The sequence below is a fragment of the Brachyistius frenatus genome, unplaced genomic scaffold, assembly GCF_029030835.1.
Source record: "Brachyistius frenatus isolate BFR_SWC_R1_liver_20210118 unplaced genomic scaffold, ASM2903083v1 Contig_22, whole genome shotgun sequence".
In the NCBI taxonomy this organism is placed as follows: Eukaryota; Metazoa; Chordata; class Actinopteri; family Embiotocidae; genus Brachyistius; species Brachyistius frenatus.
The window spans coordinates 4,821,939-4,843,265 of record NW_027210621.1 but is presented as its reverse complement, the minus strand read 5'-3'; the positions used below and the strand labels follow the sequence as shown (position 1 = coordinate 4,843,265).

Sequence of the window (21,327 nt, the reverse complement as noted above, 5' to 3'; positions counted from 1 at the left end):
GATCCTTGGTGCGTTTGACAGGTGACTGAGCTGGCCACAGTAAAGAGGCCGCAGGAGCGCTCGTATGCCCTCCAGCAGTGGCAAGAGTCAGGTGGGGTTATGATCATGGGCTACGAGATGTACCGCAACCTGACGCAGGGCCGGAACATCAAGAGCAAGAAACTCAAAGAGACCTTTCAGAAGACGCTGGTAGATCCAGGTACGGCGTTTTGTTAAGTTTTATTAAAGCTTAAGAAAACACAATTGTAAAAAATAATGCAGAAAAAAACAAACTCCTTTTTGGGCCACCTTTCTCTTTGCTGTCTGTAAAATGATCTGTGTATTGGCAGAGCGGCCCCAGCCCGGACAGTCGTATCTTTAATTAATGCAGCTTTTAATCACTTCAAGATTACATTCATACACTTGACAAACATAAATTTGGATTTTTAATACAAATTCCCAGCTGACATCCAATCCACCTTTTATAGACATCTCAATTTCAGAGTTGGCACTCCAGGGAAACTTTACGGTTGTTTTGATGACGTAAAATTCTTTACAAAATACATGTAACAGAAAACTTAATGTTATTGATTTTTATTTTTTCAAATGTGAAGTTTGCTTTTTGGCAAACACACAGCTAATACTGGAAGATTGCAGTGCTTAACTTCTTTTGACCAAAAATAAGTAGATAAAGTGCTGGAAATTGCAATAAAAACACTCCATTAATTGGTAAACTACACATTGTTAAGGCCAAACTACAAAACCCCTGAGCATGAGCAGTGCCAGTGTTTTAACCTGCTGACCTTTTAGCTTTGTTTACACCCAGACAGATAACATCAGTTATATGTGGCTCAAATAAGCCAGCTTTTAACATTAAATGAGGCTAAAATCTCTGACACTAGATCTCAGGCTGAAAAAGACCTCTACTGTATTCTTTTTTTTCTTTTCTTTTTTTTAACTTTTATTGTGGGATGTTATTGTTGTGACAGACCTAAAATTGTCCAAATTAAAAATGTCCTTGTTCCTTCTCATCAGGTCCAGACTTGGTGATCTGCGATGAAGGTCACATCCTGAAGAATGAAGCTTCTGCCGTGTCCAAAGCGATGAATTCTATCAGGACGAGGAGGAGGGTTGTGCTGACGGGAACGCCTCTCCAAAACAACCTCATTGAATGTGAGACTTCCTTGTTTCTGTGTGGTCCATATATTAAAAAGGTTCTGTAATTGACAAACTGGTTTTATTCAGAGGATGGTAGGTTAAGATTTTGTGTGCCTGTCAAAATGTACATTTTTACCTCCGTCTTACCAGACCACTGCATGGTGAACTTCATCAAGGAAAACCTGCTCGGGTCAGTTAAGGAGTTCAGGAACCGCTTCATCAACCCCATCCAGAACGGTCAGTGCGCCGACTCCACGCTTCACGATGTCCGGATCATGAAGAAGAGGGCTCACATTCTCTATGAGATGCTGGCTGGCTGTGTCCAGGTAAAACTAAATGTGTAAAACTGTTAATTCAGCCTCTGTTTGATTTATTTATTTCTGCCTCCTAAAGAGAATAATTTCTTTCTGCTCTCCACAGAGGAAAGATTACACAGCACTCACCAAGTTCCTGCCTCCCAAACACGAGTACGTGTTGTCGGTCAGAATAACTCCGATCCAGTGTAAACTTTACAGATACTACCTGGAGCACTTCACAGGTGAGAGCCATGATCTCATGAAGCTTTGTGGAGCTCCGGGTCTGGAGAATGGCGGCGGTCACTTGACCTACTTGGTTCAAACAATTGTGAACTTTTTGGGTGTCAGCAGCGGCTAGCAGGGCTTTTTCCATGTCAAGTCTGATTGCACAGACAAATATTCAGCCTACGCTCAGACCAAAATATAATTCATTTGAGAATTCCACTGGAAACTGTGTAGTCCAGGACGAGGCTAAAGCCGCTGCAGGAGTCCTGTTTCTCCTAAAAGTGCTCTCTTTACTGGATGTCGCTTACTCAGACAAGGTTTTTGGATAAATGGAAGGCCTTTTTGGTGGAGCTTTGTTAAGTCGTTTAGTGGACTTTCCTCTCAAGAATGTGTGCGTGCGTGCGTGTGTGTGCGTGGCAGCTGGCACAGTGCCGCAGGCAGGGTTTAAGCCCAGTTTCCCACGTCTCCCTAATGAAGAGCTCTGGGAGAGAGGGAGCAGAGGGTGTAGGGTAAAAGGGGGTGGGGTGGGGGGTGTGGGGGCATAAAGGAAAAGGAAAAGAAATTTAGAGGCAGTAGGGGCCGGAGGTTTTACACCAAAACCAAAAACAAAGAACAGGAGAGCTGGTATGTTAGAGCAGGAGTGGTGTGGGGGGGGGTGCTGTGGCTCATTAGGCCGGGTTGTCCACAGTGCACACTGCTGATGTTGTGACTTTGGCTCTGGACCTCCACAGTGGTGTCTTTGGACCACCAGTCAGTCTGCAGGGTGACTCCTTTTGCTGCTGCTTGTTTGATACTCGCAGTAACTTCTGACTTCGTGGGGTCAGTGCAGGCCAACATGCTGCCGCTCACTTTGGGAAGCAGCTGATTGAACATATTAGACGACTGAGATTAGACATTTAAATACTGACCTCCATAGATTCTTTTTAAGTTTCCACATTGCTTCCGCATTTGCTTGTCAATTTGATTTGTGTAAATAATAGACGGGTCAGGTTTAGGGGCAGACGTGAAGGTTTAAGTTTTGTTACTCTGTGTTTTATTGTCTGTATGTGTACAGAGATTGAGAGCATACTGCAAACACACAGCCATCTTCCTTCTCATTCTCTTTCCCTTGCGTGCAGGTGTTGGGAATGCTTTTGAGGGGGGCCGTGGCCGCGCGGGGACCAAACTCTTCCAGGATTTCCAGATGCTCAGCAGAATCTGGACCCATCCCTGGTGCCTTCAGCTGGACTACATCAGTAAAGAAAACAGGGTAGGGCTGGGGAAGACGAAACTAAACCACACTAAACACCAACTGAAAAACTGGGAATACATTAGCACAAATCACACATACACTGTGGGAAAACAATAGAAACGTACTGCTGACAGGTCATGCACCGGGGGAGAACAACACACATATTGCCGCCGCAGCAGAATTTTCCCCTTATGCATCATTTCTGCTGCCCACGATCCCGCTCTGTGTTTGGTTGACCTATATCACCGCACAGTCGAGCCTCACACAAAGTGCACTCTCTTGCAGGGTTTCTTCGACGAGGACAGTATGGACGAATTCATCGCTTCAGAAACAGATGAATCCTCCATGAGTATGACCTCTGAGGACGAGAAAAAAAAGTAAAATCACATCCATTTCTTTGTTTCTTTCTACATTTACACCGATACGAGCTCATTTAACTGGCCCCTCTCTCCTGCATATGTTACTGTCACTGATCCCGTCTTCTACTGCGTTCCTCCGTCCTGATAGGAAAAAGAAGAAAGGTAAAGGAAAAAAGAAGGGCTCCGATGACTCGGACAGTGATGATGTGGAGGTCATCAAGGAGTGGAACAGCAGCTCTCGTGGCAAGAACGGAGAAGGTCGAAGCAGACCTGAGGTTGTTGAGGAACGTAAGTTTGTCACGTGGGCATTTTGGGTCGTTGGCTGGATGAAAGAGGGACTAGAGCTGTATGTGGGAATATCTGGACTGTTTTTGGCACTGAAACACAAGACTAGTTACACCCGTTTTTGAAAAAACCAATGGTGCTCTTTACCACTTATTTCCACATGTTATTCTGAATGTTAGTAGCCTTGTAGCTCCGTTTTTGTTCCTGAATTGTCTGAAAAACATCGAGTTAGTGTTGACTGATACTAGCAGCTGGAAATTGGACAGATCTTGCAGATTTGGATGGCTGGCATTAGATAGCAACTTAAGCAGCATAGTTTGAACTCAGTACAGTATTCAGTTTTTGTGGTTCTAACTGATTGGTTAAAGGTGATTCAGTCAATGGAAAAGTGTTTTTGGGTTGTGTGCAATAATCACCCACTAAAGTAAAGCAAAACAAACCTGAGCTGACTTTGTGATGCTTCAGGGGTCGCTGTATGTTAGATGTCATTGTATTATTATGTTAATATAAGTTGAGGAAAAAATGTAATTCAATAAATAGATTATCAAGGATCAGGATTTTGATTGAGCATATGGACACAGGAAAAACACATTTTATGACATTTTTGCACACTGTTGCTGTGATGTAGCAGATAATCATTTAATAGTGAGGCTTGATGTATTTTTTTTTCACAGGCTCGACGTTGTGAGACTATGAACACTAATCTGTACCTTTTGTGCATCTCAAACAGCTCGGGCCTCTAGCTCTGCACCCGGGAGTCCCGGGGCTGACTGGCACCGGGACTTTGTCACCGACGCAGATGCAGAGATCCTGGAGCACTCCAGCAAGATAATGCTCCTGTTTGAGATCCTGCGCATGGCCGAGGAAATAGATGACAAAGTGTAAGTGTGACCGTACTTTCTGCAAGTAGAACCTTTCTCTCTCGGTTTGCAGTTTTACTGGAAAGTGTTTGGGATTAATCAGACTGACATGACTGTATCTTTATGTTTGTCCTCAGGTTGGTGTTCAGTCAGTCCCTCATCTCTCTGGACCTGATTGAGGATTTCCTGGAGCTGGCTTCCAGAGCTAAAGAGGAAGACAAACCTTCTCTGTACAAAGGTATGTTTTTCATTCTTTTATTGAGGACGCTCTAACTGTGTTGACCTTTTGTGCGTCTTTGAACAGCTTCCTTCTTAATGTTAGGATTTCAAAGTCGGCTCTTGGTTTCATGTTATCCTAAAATTGCCGAGCAATGTACAATAATTTAACCCGTCCCCTCACAGAGCTAAGGAGCCGTGTTGTCGTCTCAAGGTTCATTTTTCTGGTTTTGCATTGTATCTTTAAACTGACCGAACTGTGTGAGAGCAACAAAAAAAAAAAATGTTAAGAGTAACTTTGGAGAAGGCTGACGTGTTTTGACAGAGATGCAAGTTTCAGACTCGTAACACAGCCCACATGCAACATGTATTCTTGTACACGCTAGTGTGCTTATTACCCTTAAACACACACAGACACACACATACACATTGCCGCTGGTGTAAGGTCATGTTCCTAATTAAACTTCAGCAGCTGTTTTTGCTTTCATTTTGAAAATGATTAGACCTTGACTTTTTATTCCACAAAAAATGTTTGCTCAAGGGTTTGTAATTTGTAAAGAAAAGATCACAGTGCCATAATTGGAAACATACTGAAATGTTGGTTATGAAAAGGCTGGTGGGGGGGGGGGTTACCATCTTGAAGGCTATACACGGCTGGCCTGTAACCAACACAGCCATCTATCTGCTGTCTGATAATACCCAAAGTAAGTCCTTATGGCAAGGAAAAGGTCCAGTTGATGGTGACACGTGTGCTTTTGAAGATTTTGTGGGGCATAGATGGTGACAAATAGTCAAAACAGATTTCTTAACTGTGATGTGTTTGTGAAGGTGAAGGCAAGTGGTTCAGGAACATCGACTACTATCGCCTGGACGGCTCCACCAATGCCACCACCAGGAAGAAGTGGGCTGAGGAGTTTAACGACACTACTAACATAAGGTGAACTGCCTTCACTCTCTTCAATAAAATACAACACTACGAGACCAAGTTTCTCAAACATCTCAAGTTTAAATGGTTTCCTAATACGTCTTCAAGTACAAATATTGTTGGACATAAATAGTACTTAAAGTTGCTTCCCTCCCTCTGCCACTTTCCAACACAGAGGTCGCTTGTTTCTCATTTCAACACGAGCTGGTTCACTCGGCATCAACCTGGTGGCATCCAACAGGGTCATCATCTTTGACGCGTCCTGGAACCCGTCCTACGACGTCCAGAGTATCTTCAGGGTGTACCGCTTTGGCCAGGTTAAGACTGTCTATGTCTACCGGTTCCTGGCCCAGGTGAGCTTTAGTCTTTGTGCACGTGTCTTTGTGTGTGTAACTTTACAATTTGACTGGCCACTAATGACCAGCAAATAGATATAATAAGTAAGTGGATGTCAATGAACTGCTTGATATAAGTTGTGGCCCACCTCAATTATTCAATATACCAGCAACTTCCACACTAAACTGTAATACCTGTTTTTATTGACATAAAGTAGATGTCTAACAATTATGATGTTTGGTCAGCATTCTCACATCGCTGTGAGACAAGGGGAGGGTACTAGTTGCATATTCATAGATCCGCACGTACTGAATGAAGGCAAATGTGAAGAGTTACATCTGAGCTGTGTTTTTTTATTGTTGTTTTGTTTGTAAAAAAAATATGTAATTTTGACGGGCAGAGAGTTTTTAGTGGCTTCATCAATGCCACGAGAGGAACTTCATGTAACCGTGTAATTTGATCTCCTTATTTCATTCTCTTCTTTCAGGGTACAATGGAGGAGAAGATTTACGAGCGGCAGGTAACCAAGCAGTCTCTGTCATTCCGTGTTGTGGACCAGCAGCAGATTGAGAGGCACTTTACAATGAACGAGCTGGCCGAGCTCTACACCTTTGAGCCCGACATGCTGGATGATCCTTCAGAAAAGAAGAGCAAGAAAGCCACACCCATGCTCCCTAAGGTAAACATGCTTATACTGTATGTATGCATTTAGATTTTTAACATAAACTTAACTTAAATGCCGAGCTAAGCAGCTTTTTAGAAATTAAATTTAGATGAACTCAGACATGTAATTGGGCTTTGAAGAACCATTGACTGAGATTTCATGGTTTTCTTTAGACCAATCCCTGAAGGAAATGTAGAAAATCAAGCTGAAACCTATTAACGGTAGTAAAATAGTCTCTCTTTTTTCTGTCCTCCAACAAACATGGCACACAAAGCCATTTTAAATGCCAAACTTGTTTTTCCTGACTTGCAGCGAGTAGTATATTCTTCCTTTTGAAGTTTAGCACATTAGTGATAAACTATTTAGATCCAATGCCAGCTTGTATCCTGTTTAGCCTTTCCAGGGTCTTTCTATTTCTTCTCGTTTCCTTTCATAATCCTGCACTCGCCTCCTCTCCTCTTAATGCAGGTGCTGTGTCACTATTTGGGCCAACCGGGGTTTAATAAGAACACACAGCCCTTAGATGGGCCATCCAACCCAGCACAGCTGCACAGATCTCTCTGTTTACAGCTATTTACTAAATAGTCTTCTCATTGCAACACTGCTGCTGCCCTGCTATAAACCTGCAAGCTTCTTTTTTTCATTTATTCCTTTCTATCTTTCTCTTCTCTGTTGATCTTTCCCACTCCTGCAGTCTCTGGGTTTATTCAGATCTGTTTCTTAAGTGTTTTTAGCTCTTTGTTTTGGTTTGACCTGCAGAAATCGGTAAACAGACTGGAGAAAAGAAACACTGTATATGCAGCTTGCTTGCTGTTTCATTGGACAATCAAGAGACCTTTCAGTGCACCTTTATGGAAAAATCTGCTTTTAATTCATGCCGTCAAAAGATGTTGCTATTCCCCTCGTGGGTATTAACAGGTAGGAGCGCTGTGTGAACCCACTCACGAGACAGCTGATATCATTGCTCTCACTCTCCATCTTTCTCTAAAGCGTTAGTAGCGGAGCACAGTTGGAGATTTGAAGAGGAAAGATGTGTTCATTGAGCTGCGGCCTGTTAGTCTTGTATGATCTTTAATGAGCCCAGTGACATTTATGTGACACAGTATTAAAGACGGAGAGGCTGACAAGCTCTTTAACAAGCCGACCTGTTTGGCCAGGGGGTTAACTATGATGTGGCAGCAGGACTGCTGTATTATGGAAGGAATTTGCCGTCTGGAATGATGTGAAGATGAGTCAGAAACCCTCCATCACTCTCAGCCAACAACGCTTTGCACAGAAGGAGAGATAGATTTGAGGTTTGTACGTCTACTCCTCAATCTTCACCGAGAAGTTTTCTCAGCCAGAGAGGCATATTGATCCGAAACTCAGGTCACAGAGGTCGATATTTGTGCCTAGGCACCTTATTTTTGTCCCATTTTTTGCATTTGTGACTACAGATTTGCTTTTTCTCTGCTGTCCTCCTCTTTGTCATGATCTCTCTATGCTTATTTCTGCACCGCCCTCCCTCTCATATTCTACCTTTAGTTTCACTTTCCTCCTGCTTTTCCTTACTTTTCCCACTCTCTCACCCGACCACCATCACCCCACTCCGTCTTTTCCCTGCCATCATCGCCACCATCTGTTGCCATGACTCGCCACTCTGCCTCCAAATGTTCAAAGCGCACTCAGTAAAGTTGTTTTTCTTTTCCTCCCTCTGGCCTCCGCTGCATGATGAAGGGTCATTATTTAAACCCCTCTCTTAAAGATGTCTCTCTGCTCTTCAGAAAAACTAATTGGAGACAAAGGAAGCAGGCGCACTTCCCGCTAATGACAAAGAAGGGCCTCGCAGCCCAGACATGAGATTTTGACTCCCCACCCACCCATCCTGAGATACTCTTACCTACTTCCTGTTCATCACACTCCTCCATCTGACATGTTGCCACTTGTACAATTAGAAGTTGTGGTGGAAGTCTGTGGACAGTTTTATACAACTCTACAGCGCTCTCTGCAAATGTTCCTGTGTTGTGCTGCGTCGGTCAGGCAGGCGCACTGTGGGCGTGCCTCGTGTGTTTTGCTCTCAGCAGGTGATGGCTGCAGTGGTCATTAGGCTCTGACAGGAACCCTGAACGGCTGTGAGCAGGCTGCACTCGAACAACAGTATAGACAGGAGCAGACTGGAGCAATAAAACAGACCATGCTTGTCTCATTAGGGGTAGTAAGTCACTTTGACCTTTAAAGGAAAATCCTCTCTAAACATTTTATCAGCGATCAGCAGATTACAGGAGTAAGTCTGTCAGGGTGGTGTTGTAAATCATTTTTTCGTGTACCCACCGTCAGCTAGCCCCGTCTAGTTCTACGTGGGTAAGTGTTTTTTGCCAGCTTTCAGAAAACATGCCTAAGCTTGTTGTAATGCAGGTGGAGAGAGCTCTAATGATAGTAATGGCAGGAAACCCAGTCATCGCAGGTGAGAAAAGACAATAGGCATCGACGGGCCTTAACCCTCATTAGTTACACTCTGGTCTGTGGAGACACTGATGTACCACCTCTTCTATAATGAATCTCTCTCTATGGTTGAGGGGTTGAGACACGAGTCTTTACTACAGGTTGGTGACAACACTGAAAAGCTTACATGTACAACTGATGGTTTGTGTTTTAGTGCGGCATTGATGCTACATTGGCAATCAGTGGGTACAAAACCTATGACCAGATAAAAAAAAATAAAAAACGGACTCATAAGACACTGGCTGTCGACAGATTTAAAGGCAAACTACTGATAATCATGGAAATATGAGAATCAGGCTGCACCTTTTTAGACTCCTCAAAATAATTCATAGAGTTGTACTTGGTTGTATGCGCAAAAAGGGACAGAAATAGTTGTAAAAGTAAAGACGGCTCGAGAGCGAAGGTCCAACCCTGCTTACTTTCTCACCGCCACACAGTCGGCCAGTCGCTGCGTTAAAGTTAGCATTAGTTGCTTTCAGTGAAATTGTCACATGCAGTCGCGACTTTCCAAAAGGTGTGGGGGTTACCGAAGCTGTTCAACTGTCCGACAAGCAGTTTGATTGAAGTATATTCCTCTAACCGGTCCTTTTAAAGCCAATGAATCTGTTCAATGTGTGCGACACTTTGCCGCCGCTCCACATGCCCACTTTATAACCGAGCTACAAAAGCTGCACTGACCAGAAACTACAGTACAGTTCTGCCATCAAACTCTCACGGACTCCTTGTGAATCCCTCCTGACCTTCCCCCAGCTCCGGCTGGCTAACTCGTGTAGAAATAGACCCCCCTACCGCTGCTAGCTGAGGCTTGTTTTTATAGGAATGTGGTATGTTTATTGTCTTGTTTTAGCCCTTTGTGACATGCATGATTTTGTTTCTTTGTTAATTGACTGACAGCTAGATAAACCCTTTGACTTGTACGCCGGTCCTGCAGGGTGTAAAGACAACGTGGTTGTGAGGGCCGGGGTGGCCTCCTGACGTCAGGCACAGCGCCCGTTGTTAAGTGCATTTCTGCAGAGGGACTGTTTAGAGCAGGCCACTAGAGTTATGTGTATCATTGGTGTGCAGCTGGGGCAGAGAGAGTTTTGACTAGATATGGTTAGATATTACAAATATCTCGGATGCTTGCATTCCTGCTGTCGGGATCCTGTCCTGGCCTCCCTTGGTTGCTATGGTTAACGCACCTGTGTGTCAAAAGTGGTTTCTGCCATTTGATTACATTTCAAACACACAAAAAAAACAGACAACTTGAAAACAGTTACTGTCATCGAACAACTAAGAAGTTCTGTCACTTTGTCGCTTCAAAGTTGTTGGGGTTTTTTTTTTTGGGGGGCAGTGGCAGGCAATGACAAGTCTGTTTTCCCAACTTTCATCTGTCTCCCTCCACATTTATTGCCTCCTGTGTGATGTGTTTCTCTGTTAAGTGGAGGTTTACTGTTGTGGCAATGACAGAAATAAAATAAAACTGAGACTGTCGAAGCATGGTTAACACATTCTCAACACTTTCTTTGGCCGTTTAAGGTGCAGGAAATTGGGTTAACATGGTTGAGAATGTTCACGGTTCGGGAAAGTATCTGAAGACGTGGCCAAAAAAAATCCTGCCTATTAATGCAGGCGGGTGTTTAACTGCATCATACCTTTTACAGTTAAGCGCCACCTAAAATCTATTGGTGAAGTACATGTAGGAGCTTGTGCCAAGTAATAAACTGCATGAGGCCCACTTTTTGTGTGGTTTTCATCTTTGTGATGCGAGAGCTGCTGAGATTGGAAACTGCTTTATATCATGGACTGCTGGCGGGATAGCCATAATATATTCATCTGTAAAAAATTGGCTTAAAGGGTGCATAAATTGTTCTCATTAGAAACAAACAGGAAGGATTTTGTATAGAAGTAAATGTAGTGCATGTTTGATGCCTTGTTTGAGAAGTATAAAAAAAAAGGTAGATGATTAGGCTCTTCTTGAGACTGTTGAGGTCGTTTTGTCTGATCTGAAGAAAGTCTTAAGGTTGTCCTCAGACATGGCCCGCCACCTCACCGCGCTCCCCATATTTGTTCTCGAAGGCAAAAACTGTACAAGACGAGTTGAGTTGGGTGGTTTACTGCATTCTCTCTGAGCATCTGCCCACCCAGCGTCTTTTCCTTTCTCTTTTCCCCTGCAGTAAAGTGATAGGCTTCCCCATGCAGCTCCATAAGGATGACAATAGCGTAGGTCAGGTTACCTACAATCATTAGTGCTGCCTTAGGACACACACACACACACACACACACACACACACACACACACACACACACACACACACACACACACACACACACACACACACACACACACACACACACCACACCAGGATGGGAGATGGACCGGACCACCCCAGAGCCATTGCTGGTGGGGATTACTTGGGTATCCCAGAATGCACTCTGCTCTAGTGGGAACGTCTGTGCTGTCATTTGACCTGCAGCTCTACTGACCCGTTACCCGGTCGACAGTCAGAAATGCTCCTCTTTCAGGCATTTGAATAAAAATACCACACAACTCCTAAATACTCAACAGATTGCTGCTTTCCCCCCCCCAGAATTTGCTGAAGCTTAAATAGTAAACTAGAATACACTAGTAACCATAAACAAAAACTAATTCTGATATTTGTTTAGCACAGTTGTTTTTATACAGTTGGGTGTTTTATCCAGTACACAAGAAGCTGCTGCTGTGGATTTTGTGTCCGTTTGCTGTAGTTGTCATCATCTGAAAGGTCCCATGCTTTCCACTTCTCTCGTGTTTTATCTGCAGTCTTGACATCCATAAACATATTGTTTGAGGTTTTAAAAACTATAAAACATTGTCTCCCAACCTTCTCTGTGGAGCTCTACCAACCACAGACTGTTTTGTGTCTGTGTCTTCAGGGTGTGTTGATAGAAGTGACTCTCTCATCTGATTAGTTTCCTCTTTTCTGAGTTGTGCATGCCCAGGCCAACCATAATAGCTTGCTCGTCTTGGTCTTGTAGCTTTCTGCGATGGCGTGACTGCACAGTGTTTTCTTCCACATAAAAGGCTCGACAGCGGTCCATGCTGATGGAGGACACATGACATAACTGTTTGTGACATCACAGAAGTTGCAGAACATAGACTGCTCGCGTTTCTTTGGGCGTGAGCGTTTTGACGCTCTCACAGTATTTATACAGCAACCAGACCTCCTTTATAATCTGAAAAATTGGAAATATGGATCTATACAATATTAGACTTTTAAATAAAATCCTGATCAAGCTGATTGTTTGGAAATCAGCAGCAAGCTGTGCAAAATATTGAGTTGAATTGTCATCATAAAACAAATCAGAGGACTACTTTTGTTTTTGTGTCATAGTAAGAAGTACCTGCCATCCAAACGAAAGAGCCTGTGGTGGCATTGACTGTGACCTTTATTTGACCTGGTGCTCACCTACTTTGGCAGAACAAACTCCAATGGGTGCCTTTTATCCGAGTCAGGCCAACAGGCTCTTCTGTGCTTTTATGTCCTAATTAGAGAGTAAAGCAGCGGTTGAATCGCTGGCTGTGCCGCTGCTCTGAAACGTCTGGTTGTTCAGGGGTGGCCTGGTTTTGTCCTGATTGAGTGTGATGGCTGGGAAACATAAACACATGTCAGTGAGGAGCACAATTGGGTTCAGGGTCCAAGTATCAGCGGCTGTGGTGTGTGCGGGTGAAGAGCTCCGTGTCTTGTTCGCTTCCTACCTGTTTCAGCCACCTCGTCTGTCACTGTCTGCAGTTGTAAAAGCCTGAAAAATAGTTCTTGTGTAGTTTTCATGCAGCTCACTTCTTCCCCTTTTGATGGATCCAGTTTCACTGCGTCTGGTCTGGTGTTTATTTTCAGTTTATTCAATACAGGTTTGCAATCACTGCCTAATTTCATAGTTTGATGTTTCTGTTTGTTTTTTTTCCCCCTATCCTTAATGCCAATGACATCTATGATTAATTTTGTTTGCACCTTCACACCCGTTGTCACTGTTCAAAGTGAGACGGGGCTGGAGAGCAGAGCCCCTCTGTGAATTGGCCCCTGTGGACGTAAATGATGCAACTGCTGTATGACGTTGTTTCCAGATTGCAAAGTTCCAGTTTAATGTAAAGCTAAGTCGAGACAAAGAAAAGCAAACGTGCTGCAGAGAGAGTAATTTAAACCATGTTTGTGTGAGTGAAGCCTGGCCCAGCTCTCTTAATTTTACTCAGGTATTGTTTTCAATAACAATGTAGCCATGGAAACCAGAGTCTCAAAGAAGCCTAATATATTTATGCATTAATTTTATTGTTAGAAGTGTCTGTCCACATCGTTTCTGACGAAGATGTGGTTGAAATTGTGTGTGTGTGTGTGTGTGTGTGTGTGTGTGTGTGTGTGTGTGTGTGTGTGTGTGTGTGTGTGTGTGTGTGTGTGTGTGTGTGTGTGTGTGTGTGTGTGTGCAGGTCTCATTGACCCATTTGTATTGTTTTGACATGTGGTCACATGCTAACTGAGGCTGTGGTTTCCCCGTATGAATACAGAATGGCAAGCTGCAGGCTATGATGATGTATCCTGTTGCTCTTCAAAATAAAGCCTCGTCAGTGTAGATCCTCTGTTACTACTTTTGTTGCAAGCAAAGTAACTTCGCTTTCAAGTCAATGTTTGTGTTAGTTGTTGCGTTTTAATAATTTAGGGGCATCTTGGTGGCCAAATGGTTCTGTCATCTCTGCTGGTGATTTCTACATAAATGCAAAACTGCCCAAAAAAAAACCCTCTAAAAACTACTGTGGCATATGTCTTGAATTGGATTTCACTCCACCTTTGTATTCAGCTAAAATCAGTTTCAAATGTAAGAAGGTTATGAATGGCCTTGTGGATCAGGTGAATTCAAAAAGCTGCCAATAATAGTTTTTGGTTAAAATTCTTAATAATTCTGTTTGCTGCAGCTCACAGCATAGTTTTGATCCAGTAAAGCTCTATCTCTGTTTATAAGTATTTTTGCTGCATGCTTTTCAGTGAATGAAATGTTTTGAAATGCAATCTACTTTCCATGTGAATACGCCAGAAAAAGAGTTTGTGGTACTCTGAATAAAGAGCAACCTTTACTACTGAGGAGTCCAGCAGCTCCTCCTTCAGCTCCTCTAGAGAACTCCTCCTCTCCCCTCTACCGATGACATGAAACCCACTCTGACCCTCTCTAACTTTTTTTTATTTTTATTTTATTATTTTTTTAGGATCCCATCCTGGCTGAGATCCTACAGAACAACAAGGACCAGATTGTGTGCTACCATGAACACGACTCCTTGCTGGACCACAAGGAGGAGGAAGCCCTGAGCGAAGAGGATCGCAAGGCGGCTTGGGCCGAATACGAAGCAGAGAAGAAGGTAGGCAAGAAGAAAAACACGGGCACGACTGCTACGCACTGGCACATCTACCGGATCCAAAATCGAAAGCACACGTGTGCAGCACTTTGCACTTGCGTCCATCATTCTCCAAAACTCTGTGACATCAAAGTGCAAGCGGAGCTGAGCGAGGTCCCGCGTTTGTTTGTCAAGATGTGCGAGTTACAGCGGGATCTGTAGAATCTTAAGAGTAAGCAGATGACTGGGCTTCCCTCCGACTGCAGTGATGGTCATTTTGGCCCGCCATCAGACTGGTGCTCTGCTATTCGAATCACCGAGGCTGTCTTGAGCAGTGTCCCGGCCACTTACTGCAAGTGTGGGTCCCCGGAGGGTTAGGGACTCCTCTTCTGCGCACACATAATTATCACCGCCTTTTCCCTCTTTATTTCTTATCGGGCAATTAGTGGGGTTTATTTGGAGAAGTGTATGGAGAGAAAGGGGCAGGGTGTTGTAAGAGAGCAGGAGCAGGTCTTCTCTTCCCCCCCCCATCCCCCCTCTCCCTCCCGTGTAATCCTAGATTCTAATTCACTCTAATGATTATTTTTCCAACACACTCTCCCTCCCCTGCCCTCTGTATCTTAAGCGGCTTTTCCCTCCAAGCTCTTCTGCTTTTCAAGAGAACAGAGGGTTCCCAGTCGCAGGAAAAACAGCAGCGCCGAGGTCAAATGTGGGGATTTCAACTGTGTTCACATCACTGCAACCTGTCTTTCCGTAAAGATGCAAAAATAGCCTCTTTCACCCAGAAGAGGCCTTTCAGCATCATATTGTATACTTTGTGCTTTGTAGGAGAAACAACTGGAACGTAACCCAACCTCTGCTAATGTCTTCACAACTTAAGGGCTGGCCCAGGCAAAGCTGTGTATGAATATCAGATTTGCAACTCGGGGAAATGGGAAAAACTGAGACCGTGATCAGGTGCCCGAAACCAAATAGAACCCAAGAGCCTTCGGTCTCACTGGGATGACTTCAGCTCGGTACAAAGCTTTTAGCAAGGCCCATGTCATAAATTTTGATTTCAGACGCTTAGTTTTGGAAATGAAGTCAAAAGTCTATATTTTGTGTCTGATCGTGTGAGAAAGCTGCAGAGCATCTGAGGATGCAGCTGAAGTTCAAGAGTGACGGCTTGTTAATAGCAAAAGTGAGGAATGCGTGTCTGCATTGTGGCGTTGTGGTTGTTTGGAGGTTTTGTGCTGTTTAGGTTTGCACACCTGTCTCTGACCTGGTCCAAAGACATCCCCTGGCGCTCCAGCACACACGCACGCACACGCACACACACACACACACACACACACACACACACACACACACACACACACACACACACACACACACACACACACACACACACACACACACACACACACACACACACACACACACACCGAATGGCCAGATTACAGGGCACGGGAAAACCATCTGCAGCAGAGACTCAATTACATACAAACATCGGCATCCTGCTGCCCTTTACTGGGAGAAGACTGTTTACTTCAGGTCACAACTCTCTCACACACACACACAAACGCACACACGGTACAACAAACTGATACCGGACGACTTGTTGCTCTTGCAGAATGAAACAATCTATATGTGCAAGGCCTTGTTGTCAAGGTGACAGGACATGAAGTAAATAGCTGGTCCAGTCACCGTGTGAAGGGAACTGTCGTGTCTCTGTTCAACCACGGTGATTGTTTACAGTCTCTCCCATGATGCCCTCGGTGGCTCTTAACACCTGCCTAATTGGCCTCTCCCTCCTCTGTCTTTCATCTCTCAGGGTCTGTCCATGAGGAACAACTACCAGTCGTCGTACGCCCATGTGGACATGGGCAACTCCAGCTACTTCTCATTCAACATGGCGGCTTTGGCCTCCATGAACAACCAGCAGCTGGAGGTAAGTAATGAGCTCCACATGCCCCTCTCCTTCCTCGCACTCCTCCCCCTCCTTCCCCCACGGCATGGCGCCCCACATTCCTCAGACCCCACTGCTAATTGTGACAACAGTCTAGTAGTGGACGAGCCCGGCTCGCCCCGTCCTCCACCAAGCAAATACTCCATGTGACTGAGGGAGAGGACAGACGGTACAAAAGGCAGTTAGTGTTTTACAATGAGATGAGTGTAGGAGTACTGCATACTTTCCGTGTTATTATGTGTGAGATTTTATGTTGTTGCCACAATATCTTTTGTCAGCAGACAGGCTCTGGCAGACAGCAGATCTTGGAGGTAAAAATCAAAGTGCTCACACGTCGTCCGCTTCCACATCCAGCTCACGCGGAGAGCGTTCATTTGGACTCATGTCTTTGAACACCTGGTGAAAATCTCCTATTTAAAGTCCTTTTAGCTCACCTACTCCTCCATCAACTCGTCGCCAACATAATCTGTCTGCTATTTGTTCCGAGCAGAGTTAATCAGTCACAGCTTTTTTTTGTTGGTAGTTGCTGGAAGTGGTGGGACTGAACAATACGGTAAATATGCAGCCTGTAAAAAGTAAATAATGAGCTACAAGAAAGTCTGTAGGGCTGCGCAGGTGGAGATAATTCACTGTGGGTTTGTCACTATCTGTGATTTTATTAGATTTTTTTTTTTTTTAGCCTCTTCTTTCATGTTCTCTTGTCATCTTTTTTTTCTTCAGGACCTCATAAACCAGGGACGGCAGAAAGTCATTGAAGCCACAAATGCTTTGAAAACTTTATCACGGGAGTCACTGGAAGACATAATCGCCAGAGTGGTGAGTGTCAACACGGCTTCTAAACCAGTCTTCAGATCGTGACGATACGCTGCATGAACAAGAATAGTTTTTCTTCGAGAGGAAGAACTTTTAGTTAAAGTGTGAACTGTGACCTCTTCACAGTGGAAGGAGAACCCGGCACTCACAGAGAGCCAGGTCCAGGCGATGGCTCTGGGGCAACAGGCCAGCGTGGAACTTGAGCTCAAGCGCAGGGAAGCCGTTTACAGGGACGTTCTCACCAGGCAGCAGACGGTAAGAAGTGTTCTGTGTACAAACCACCCTGACTGATCATAAAAAAAACATATCTAATCACCGTTTTACTTAGAAACTTGGCTTTGTTTTATTATGTAAACTAAACTGAGCCAAACTGACAAAATCGATCATCAGTGTATCTTTCAATGACAATTTTGTACTTGTGGTCCTCAAAGGAGATAATGTACACATTATTGAATTACGTGATCATTTGTACCGGTAATGTGAATATCATGACCAAGCAGATAGAAAGCGTTCTCTTCCCTCTTCAGGAGAGTCCGAAAGTTGTTTAATCCAAATTTAATGCAGTCAGACCCAAGATATGGCAGATATCCACTCTGTATCGTCATGTCCAAACTGGATCAGTTTACCAGTAAAAGCTTCTATAAAAAAAAAAATTAAAAAAATGTGCCACTGTGGCAGCGGTATCAGTGTTTTCCATCAGTAGTTATGGAAGCATGCAGCTCAGTCTGACCTCCCTACAAGCTGTGATTTAACCTTGATTGCATCTCTGAGACACCACAATACGTGACCTCTAACGTCAGCTGTAGTGCCGGCTTGCTGCCCTGCACAGGGAGAGGAATGATTAGGTGTCTGACTAAAACTGAAACTGAAAGAGGAGAATCCAGACCACAGGAAAAAAACATGAACAGAAATATTGTGTGGAACTCGGGAGAAATCTGGGTAATAACAGTTGCATGTAATTTCACATTTTTTCAGTATCCCAAGTTATTGCAGTGTTTATCAACTTCTCTTTACATCCCACTTAAATCTGATTTCATCTTCTAATGACTTATTTCTTGGTGATGAATTTGATCTTTTTGTCTTGTTTTCTTCACGCGTACTTTGGGACACGTGACGTCTTAAACGTTAAGCTGTTCGATAAATACGTAGTTTTAAATATGTCTGTGTTTGTGTCTGCCCAGCTGATGATGTACGTGCAGAAGCTGATCACCAACAGGAAGGTGCAGGAGCAGCAGCGGGCCATGGCTAACCAGGTCGGCTACCTGAACCAGCTGGCCCTGCAGAATGGCATGATGGGAGGCGGCGGCCTCAGCCAGATGGACCTGCTCGGGATCTACCAGCAGCTCCACGGCATGGGCGGCCATCAGGGCATGGGCAAGAATCCGGGTCCCTCCCAGGGCCTGTAGGTCAGACGGACTCCTTCTCACCCCTCCCACTCAGCTAGCCGGCTCCCAGTGGCCCAGTCCAAGCGAGGCCCAGCCCTCTGTAACAAAGGCACTGTGATAACCCCTCAGAGCCCAAAACACACCGGTGCACCAAGCAGAGGGTAGAGTAGACTAGACTGCTGCCCACTGAGGCCTCAAGTGGGATAGACTCTCAGTCCTTTACTCCGTAGTTCGCTGAGAGAAGGTGGAATATAATGTATAAATGACTGTGTGAAAGGTCTGTTAGGAATTTCAACAGGAAAAAAAAAAAAAAAAAAAAATGTATATACCGCCTTAATGTTATTCAAGTTCTATATCTTCATTTTTTCATGTATTTAAAGACAAGTTTTACCCCCGATGCTCTATAGCATTGTATCGTTTTCCCCTTAAAAAAGGGTTTCCTTATTATTTAGACTCAACTTTTATACTGTTTTAAATTCCTAACTACACCTGAGTGGGACCAGTATCATTGATGACAGGACTCTCTAATGTAAAGCTCCACATGATTATTAGCCCCAGTAGATTCCTCCACCACTATCTAGCAAAGCAGACGGTTGGTGCTGCAAAGTCCTGCTCTTTTTGGGAGATATAGGGAACGGGTTAGTCAACAAAAAAACAGAAAAAAATATTCAAAAAAAAATATGGCCTTATCTTATTTCCTAAAAAAAACAAACCACGATCTGTAAAGATTTGAGATTGTTGAGAATCTTTTCTAATATGCTTTCAAGTGTTTACATTAGTTGTCGCTGACCATGGTAATAGAATGCTTGTGTTGTTCAAAACTGCCTGCCGGTTCCTATGACCTTTTTGTAACATCATTCTCTTCGTCACGTGTCGTCTAGCATAGCACTGTGCGTCCTGTTCATTGTTTATATTCCACTTGTGTTGATCCCAAGCCTGGGTGAGGGACTGGGTCTCCCAGAGCACAGCCACTTCAGCCAGGTGTCACGGGGCCCAAAACTTCACCCTTTTTCTCGCCTTTCACCGCTTGAAAGCCGACAGAAAGCGTAAAGGCTGGAAATCGTATCGCATCCGGCTGATTTGCGTCCTCTGCTCTGTGAGAAATTCTCTCCTGGACACTTGCTGTCTCACCAGACAGGCCCCCAGACTACTTGTATTCTACTTTGGCACATTCTTGCTTCTAAATGCTTAAACTGGTGTTGCTGTCAAACATGAGGAATAGGAACATTTCTCACAGAGTTGTCTCTGGTTGACTCCTGTGTTTGCACAAGGTGTATTTCATAAACGTAGAGAAAGTTGTTGTTTTTTTTGCCCTCCTCCAAGAATGTTCTTATGTTAGCAAATACACCGACTTGATTTGCCATGAATCTGATCTGCTATTATCTTGATAAGTATTTAATATAACATTTAATAAAGTGACCAAAAGGATGAGCAACTTCTGTGTTTGAGTCATTTGTTAGGGAGTGAAATACGGACCGATGATGAACCTCTCTTTGCACCGACTGAACTCCTGAAGCAGATTGTTGGTTGGTAGGACCTTCGGTCCTTCTGCTGAAATCTTTCTGAATGAGTTTTTATGCCTTTATTAGACAGATAACTGAAAAGAAATGGAAACGGAGTGATAACATGCGAGGAATTCCCCACGAGCCATAAAAGGGAAAATAGCTTGCGTACAGTTAAGGGACTAGTTGTACATTTTTGTCAATCTTTGCTTTTATGCCAAGAGTTGGATGAGAGAATTGACACTACGATGTCTCCTGTCCTCTCCGCTACCCAGCAGTTCAAAACGGTGCTCTTTGGTATACCACGACTTCTCCTCCCTGAATCGGCACCTCTCACAAGTGACCGGTTCTCTTTTCTGCCCTCTCCGTATCAAGTTATCTGTGTGATTTATAATTGCCCTGAGTGGGACTTCCATTACCCAGGGTGCACTCTGTCATGCTCACCGAGTAACGTCAGCATTAACCGTACGACAACGTTGGCCCCGGCTCCACCAGAGAGCGCTTGAACAGTCGGGACAATGAAAGAGCGCAACTTCAAAAGTCGAATCCTTCCCAACCCAAGCTTTCTCGTTCTGAATAATAGTGTTGTTCGTTAAATCATAACATAACCACTTCGTGCGAGAAAACGGCTGAAGTCGCCTTCGGTGGATTGAATGTTGCAACTTCCTGTATCTGTTTCAAATTAAAAGCCCTCCGGTGTTTCTTTACACGGTCCACGGTCTCCAGTAAGTGAAATGACTGTCCCCTTGATTCATTAAAGAAATGTATCTCCTGCTATCTTTTATTCATCGTGGGGAATCAGAATGTTACGTAGTGATTTGCCGATACCAGCTAGTGCACACGCCGACCTGAGTTACGGGGGGAGGGGGGGTTTCTGGTGCTTTATGTTTTTCCACTTCAAGCTCTGCATGTCTCCACGGTTAAAAAAAAAAAAAAAAAAAAAAGTAACCTACAGCGAGCGGTTGGTTAGCAAAGCTTAGCAAAAAGCCAAGAAACGGAGGGAAACGGCCAGCCTCAATAAACCAGTTCGTTTTTCGCATATTTTGAGGCGGCTTCTTCTTTTCTTTTTTTTTTTTTTTTAAACATTCTAATAAAGCCAATCTTTCTTCGCGAGAACGGAAATATCCGTGTTTCCTCAAATTTCCGACTGTTCCTTTAAGAGACAGAAACAGACAGTTGATCCATCCCGCTGCAGCGTCCCTGCTTTTTCACACCCGCAGCACTAAGTGCCTTTTTGTCCCACACTCTTCTTCTCCCTTCAATCTTTCATCTATTTTTCCCTCTCCCGGTATTGTTTTCATTTCTCAGTCTGCCAGGGTTTTCCCC

At 44.1% G+C, this 21,327-nt stretch overlaps 1 protein-coding gene across 1 annotated transcript in view; it reads left to right on the top strand.

Annotated features, from left to right (window-relative positions):
• The window catches only part of atrx (ATRX chromatin remodeler), a 31,289-nt gene extending 11,355 nt beyond the window's left edge, over nt 1–19,934 (top strand). The window contains exons 18-34 of the mRNA XM_069697039.1: nt 22–199; nt 1,015–1,152; nt 1,288–1,463; nt 1,558–1,675; nt 2,777–2,907; nt 3,175–3,266; nt 3,397–3,536; nt 4,264–4,414; nt 4,531–4,631; nt 5,438–5,546; nt 5,710–5,887; nt 6,358–6,549; nt 14,228–14,377; nt 16,167–16,283; nt 17,022–17,117; nt 17,241–17,369; nt 18,296–19,934. Of these exons, the coding sequence (XP_069553140.1) occupies nt 22–199; nt 1,015–1,152; nt 1,288–1,463; nt 1,558–1,675; nt 2,777–2,907; nt 3,175–3,266; nt 3,397–3,536; nt 4,264–4,414; nt 4,531–4,631; nt 5,438–5,546; nt 5,710–5,887; nt 6,358–6,549; nt 14,228–14,377; nt 16,167–16,283; nt 17,022–17,117; nt 17,241–17,369; nt 18,296–18,520 (2,421 nt within the window). The 3' untranslated portion in view covers nt 18,521–19,934. The remainder of the gene's footprint in view (nt 1–21; nt 200–1,014; nt 1,153–1,287; nt 1,464–1,557; nt 1,676–2,776; nt 2,908–3,174; nt 3,267–3,396; nt 3,537–4,263; nt 4,415–4,530; nt 4,632–5,437; nt 5,547–5,709; nt 5,888–6,357; nt 6,550–14,227; nt 14,378–16,166; nt 16,284–17,021; nt 17,118–17,240; nt 17,370–18,295) is intronic.
• Nucleotides 19,935–21,327: the final 1,393 nt, after the last annotated feature.